General features: G+C 48.5%; 2 protein-coding genes across 2 annotated transcripts; one reads left to right on the top strand and one right to left on the bottom strand.

Moving 5' to 3' along the window:
- Positions 1-1,136: 1,136 nt before the first annotated feature.
- Positions 1,137-2,452, top strand: NECHADRAFT_102246 (uncharacterized protein; the record flags this gene model as incomplete). The annotated part of the gene is made up of 2 exons (XM_003040487.1): positions 1,137-1,254; positions 1,320-2,452. 2 exons carry the CDS (start codon positions 1,137-1,139, stop codon positions 2,312-2,314), a joined length of 1,113 nt encoding a protein of 370 aa, XP_003040533.1. The 3' UTR covers positions 2,315-2,452.
- Positions 2,453-2,485: 33 nt separating this feature from the next.
- Positions 2,486-4,727, bottom strand: NECHADRAFT_73198 (uncharacterized protein; the record flags this gene model as incomplete). Its single annotated transcript, XM_003040472.1, has 3 exons — positions 2,486-3,900; positions 3,946-4,602; positions 4,652-4,727. The coding sequence occupies 3 exons, from the start codon at positions 4,725-4,727 to the stop codon at positions 2,561-2,563; spliced, it is 2,073 nt and encodes a 690-aa protein (XP_003040518.1). The 3' UTR covers positions 2,486-2,560.
- Between the last annotated feature and the right edge of the window lie 928 nt (positions 4,728-5,655).

The following is a 5,655-nucleotide window of genomic DNA, read 5'->3' as shown; positions in this document are numbered from 1 at the left end:
CTCAGAGAGCTTATTAAGCTAGCTAGCTAATTACCTTATTAATGCTTAGGGGGGTTATAGTCTTTATTTAGTTAGTATTAATAGCCGACTAATTCTAGCATAAGTTAAGCATAGGCTATGCTAATTAGCTAATCAGAGGAAGTTTTACGCTTGATTCTTTCTAACTAAGTAAAACGCCCTTCGGGCTGAATTAGATCATTCCATGTGAGACTGCGGTGCCGATTAATATACGAATTAATACGTATAATCTTCAAAGCCGAGAGCTTCTTCGGACGTCCTTTTCGTGGGCTGGAGTGGTTGTAGTGTTGTTCTTCCCATCGCCTTTTGATACAGTGGATGGTAGCCGAGTCGGTGCCGTAATCCTTCGCGACCTCCCAGGTGGATTTGCCGGCGTACAACTCAGCAACTATGGCAGCCCTTGCTTCGGGAGTAAATTCTTAGTTCTTCCTGCGATTTCCGCTTATTTCAGTGCCAAAATTATGTCTTTCTGGGGGCATTTTAGGTGGCATTCTGCGTGGTTAAAAAGAAGAAGTTGTCGCGCTGTATTATTGAGAAGCGGGGTTGGAAGGTGGGTGTTGTCGGACTTTTGGCACGTGATTGTACGTTGGGAACCTTGACCGTCGCACCCTCCGCCGGCTCGGTAATTCCGCGGCACGACGCTGTCTCTCGTAAGCAGTTCTAGCAGTAACTAAGCGAGACCTTGGATCTGTCGGCCGAAAACAAGGGGGAAAACAACCCTAGGCTCTTTCAAGTTTTAGTCTACTCGTTATGACTAAAATCACACTCGACGGCCGAGAATGCGGCCTAACTACTCTGTAGTTGAAGTCATACCCGGCCATTTTGAGCCCCCTGCACTCATGATGATTCAGAATGATCGGCCGAAAACTCGGGCCCTGCAGGCGGCATCTTTAGCGGCGGGGAAATGGGCATAATTCAATCGAAATTACATCAAAAGAAATTACCTAGAGGCAGCTGTTGACGACATATCTTAGTAATTGCCGCGGTTAGTGCAATGTCCTTGGCGTCTGAGAACGCCGAGCCTTCCTGTGTGAAAGTATTTAATAGAACTGTTGAACAACCTGTCCCGGGAGTATCAGAACAACTAATCATTACACTCTTTCAATTACTTCTCCAACATGTACTTCCCACTTCTCATTTCTCTGGCGTCTTTGGCCACGGTCTCAGCCTGTGGCCTCGCCATTCCACCGGCCATCCATCTCATCGCTCGTGGCGAGACCCAAACACTTGCGAAGCGTATGTCTTGCCCAAAATGACTAGGCACTATTGCAATCGCCAGCTAACAAGTACTCACTCAAAAGGCGCCGCAAGCGATTATTCGCCACACCCGGTCAATCAGAACAGTAAGGACCACTGGACCGTGGCCGAGAACACACGCCAGATGCAAGTTTCAGACGATGCCTTCATCGGAAGAGACTTTGCCCGGTTCAACCACCATCCCAACTCGACCATGTACTACACCGGCGGCGTCGTAATGAACCTCACCGAGCACATCGAAGACCTTCGCCTCACCTTCTCCACTTACTCGGACGCGGCTCCTCACAACCACAACTACCAAGTCATGTTTGGCGAAGGTGACTGGACTGTGGTGCTTGCCCATGCGGGCGGTGTCAATGATGGCCCTCTACCTGATCTCTCCGGAAATTGGCTACCACCCACCATGCGGACGGTCCATTTTGATCTAATGACAATTGCCCGCTGGGACGGCGGGTGGATGATGGAGGAGTATCTGTGGTCCGATAGTCCTCTCATGTACCGCCAGCTCGGCGTTCTGCCCGTGCCGCCCGCCGATGCCCTCCCCGATATCGAGCTCAACTCTTACACTGCTCCTCTTTCCGCTAAGCCAGGCGTAAACAACGCCAAAACCAACAAGGCTAAAATGACCGAGTCCGACGACGCCCTCAACGCGGGCACCTTCACTGCAGACGCTCTGCACCTCTCAAAAGACTTGAAGGTTTACGGGCTCACCGATCAGCCTCTCGATGTCAAGGGCTATCTCACAGCGCTAAAAAGTCTCAAGAAGACTTTCCCGGACCTGCATCTGGAGAACAAGCCCTACAGGCAGATCATCGCGCAAGGGGACTGGACTGCCACGGTTGCTATGCTGAGCGGCACCTTCAAGGGGCCTCTTGAGCTGCCCTCGTATTTGGGTTCCTCGCCTGCCAAACCCAATGGCAAAGAGTTCGACTTGCTCCACTACACTATTTGCCGGTGGGAGGATGGGAAGATCGTGGAAATGCGCATCAATGCTGATATCTTTGGTATTGTTGGCTCGCTCGGGATTCCGCTCGAATAAGCCATATACCGGCTGAAGTTGAGTAAGAACTGAATGCGGATGATCAAAAGACTCGTAGCAAGTTTGAAGTCTTCTCCTTACATTACGAATGGAAGTTGCAAGATCTGCCGTACCGCGGTTGTTCTCCGCTGACCGTGTGTTCACGGCAGACAAGAATTCGGTCCTTGTTTTCTTTCTCATTGTATATTTAGTGCAGTATTTTCGAGTTTCAATTCCTTAGGATCGTTTCCCAGCTTAAATGACGCGTCACGCATTCCACTCCGTTTGAAGTAATGCCCAGTAAGTCGCATCTATCCCCTGGAGTGGCCATGCGTCTGCCCCGGCGGTGATATCAGTCGCACTGAAACTGTTCTGGTCATTTTCAGGATGGAAGTGAATTGGAACCACAGGTTCCATGTCGCTGCTTGCTAGGTGCGAAGATTCTGTGGATACCGTCTGTGTCTTAGCGTCCTTGTCCGTACGCAGTTCAAGTGGCTCGACACGCTGCGCTTCTTTCGTCTCGTGCACTGGTCTCAGCTGAGCTGGGGGTGTCGCAATCTTGATGGTGCCGAAATAGGGTATTCGCAGCTCAATAAGTTGATAGTTTAGCGAAGGAGGGCTAGGAGATTCTGACTCTGGGGAGGTCAACAGAGGCAACAACCGATCGATGATATCCGAGGATTCCTCGAACAACTTGTCGCTGTTCAAGTACGCGAGGTCTTTCATACGGTCCTTGACCGCAGTGATCCGTGCCTCATCTGCGCTCCGGTGTATGCTTTCATCGTTGGCTGGATCCCTACTCTCTCCATGCTGGGCATGCGATACCAGCAACGTCATTGCCGCGACTAGGGCGGTGTAATCAACGTGACGACAAGAAAATGCCGAATCGTTCAAGTTCCGAAAGGCACGGAACCTCTCTAGAACATTGCGACTCGAGCTGGTGCAGATAGCCTTGCTGCTTTGCTCGCCATGAAGAGGTGAGGGGTTTTTTAGCAAGTACGGGATATGCAGCAGAATCAAGAGCAAATGATGATTCATTTGCAGAATAATCCGTCCTGCTACCTCCGGTACCGATCTCAGACTTTGCTCAGAGTCAACGAGGGGAAGTTTCCACCATTCTTCGCCCATGAGGCCCTGACCTGCTAAGAGATCACGACTGATCAGCTGGGTCCAGCGATAAGCCTGTGCCTGGGTAGAATTGTTGCGCTCAATCATCCTTTCCGATACCACCGCATGCAGTTTCTCCAGTTTCTCCCGGGGAGCATCTCTGACCATTTGTGGCGGAGCGGCGAAGGAGTTATCGTGGCTGCCAGCTGGAAGACCAAGTAGCAGGGACAGGTAGCGATCGCAAGCGACTGATCGAAACCATAGCATAGCCGGCGACGGCGGATATCGGCTTGAGAATGGCGTGCTCGGAGGGGGGCCTGCGGCGGTGTTAATGCCCATGAGTTGTCCAACATTGAGAGCTCTTCGGAAGATAATCCAGGCCTTCCTGAGGTTGCCCGCGTTTTGTTGCCAATAGCCTAAGAGCAGTAGGCATTCCAGTCCTTCGAATGTAGACACAAACCGATCAGCAGTGATAAATTTATCCACGCGGTCAACAATTTCTTCCATGGTTCTCAACAATGAAGTACGGACGGAAGGCAGTGGACCAGTGAACGTTGGGGAAATCTGCTGCATGCAGATGACCAGCTGCAAAAGCCTCTTGGCAAGCAGAGTAGGCCGGCTTGACGGCGACGGTATGGCTCCGACGGCCTCCGGAGGTTCTGAGTTGCCGTCCGCCACGTCCGCCTGGCGATGAAATAATCTTGTGACAAATATCGATCCGACGCTGGCTTCGAGGATGGCGTTGACATCGCCCTGGGTGGGGAAGAGTTTGTATAGCGTCTTCGAAAGCGCAAGGGTACGGTCTCCATCGATATCCACGTTGGTCTCCTGTGGTGTCCCAGAAGTGAAGGATGATGCTGCGTCGCAGGAACTGGAGAAGGTTGACACCCCGGGACGAACAGCGTTGCCCCCCGTCTTCGTTGCACGTGATTGCTCGAACTCGTCCATGCTGACATACGAGAACCCGGGCGAGTGTTGAGTGAAGACATCAGTGGATGATCCAAGCGTGGACTGTTCCGCAAGCTTCTCCATCAATTCTTCGAGCCTACTGAGGCGCCGTGCGAGATGCCGCATGGACAGCTGCGATGCCTCTGATTCGTCGGCGACCTCTTGACCGCGGCATATCGAGCCGCGGTTCCTGCAAGGCGTACACACCAGGTCGCCTGGTGCTGAGAACTGGCATCGTATCTTTCGGCGGCGGCCTTGTACAGGTTAGGAAACAAACATATGTATCAGGGGTGTCAGACCAACATTCCCAGCAACTATGTGTGCCTTTGCGAATCTTTCTAGCCTGGATTCTGGCTTTTGCCTCACTTGACGAGCTCATCTTGGGTGTTAAAGGAGCGTGGAAAGGAGCGGGAAAAGAATAATCGGCATTATCCTCGAGCGCGGGGTAGGGTATCGGTGACTAAGCAGCCTCAAAACAGGGGCGAGCATTACATGCACAGCCGGCTATGCAAATAAGACCACGTGATCGGCGCATAGCCGGCGATGCAAATAAGATCTATTATATAAGAAGCAACGTGGCCTTCTTATAATACCATAATATACCGCTAATTATATCCCTTAATTTATTAATTAATACCTTCTATAATAGTAATTCGACTTATTATGCCTTTATTATTATATAATAGACCTAATTAATACTCCCCTTGCCTTCCCTAATAATATATTCTTTCTAGAAGATAAATATCGCTCCTAGGAGGAGTTAATTATCGTAATTAATACTTAGGCGGCGCTATAAGGCTATGCCTTTGCTATAAAGACCTCTTAGAAGACTCTTAATAGGAGGATTAATATTATATATAGCTATAACTATGGCATAGAGTATATCCCCTTTAAATCCTTAAAGGCATATTAGTAAAAGACCTTAATGCGCCATATAGGATACCTCTTCTTTATTATAGTAAAAGAGAGTTTATATAGGACTAAATAGACCTTAAGGTATTATCTTAATATTAAATTCGCCTAATATAATTATAAGCTAAGTCTTAATATAATAATATATCTTATATAACGTACTTAATAAGGAAGTGTCTCAGACAAGCAAATGTCTCAAGTATACTATGCACTAAAAGTAGAGATTTCTAAGCTTAATAAAAATAGCTTTAAGATAGCTATAAACTTAAAAAAAGCTATTTTAGGTATTTAACTACTATATTAACTATATATAATTTTATTAGATTTTTAGAAAAGTTTCTTTATAGAGAAATAGCTTTTTACACAGTATAAATATACTTTTTAAATACTAGCTT

Source organism: Fusarium vanettenii, assembly GCF_000151355.1.
Source record: "Fusarium vanettenii 77-13-4 chromosome 14 genomic scaffold NECHAsca_63_chr14_2_0, whole genome shotgun sequence".
Classification (NCBI taxonomy): domain Eukaryota; kingdom Fungi; phylum Ascomycota; class Sordariomycetes; order Hypocreales; family Nectriaceae; genus Fusarium; species Fusarium vanettenii.
Note: the sequence above shows the minus strand (reverse complement) of the source record. Positions and strands in the feature narration are given on the sequence as shown.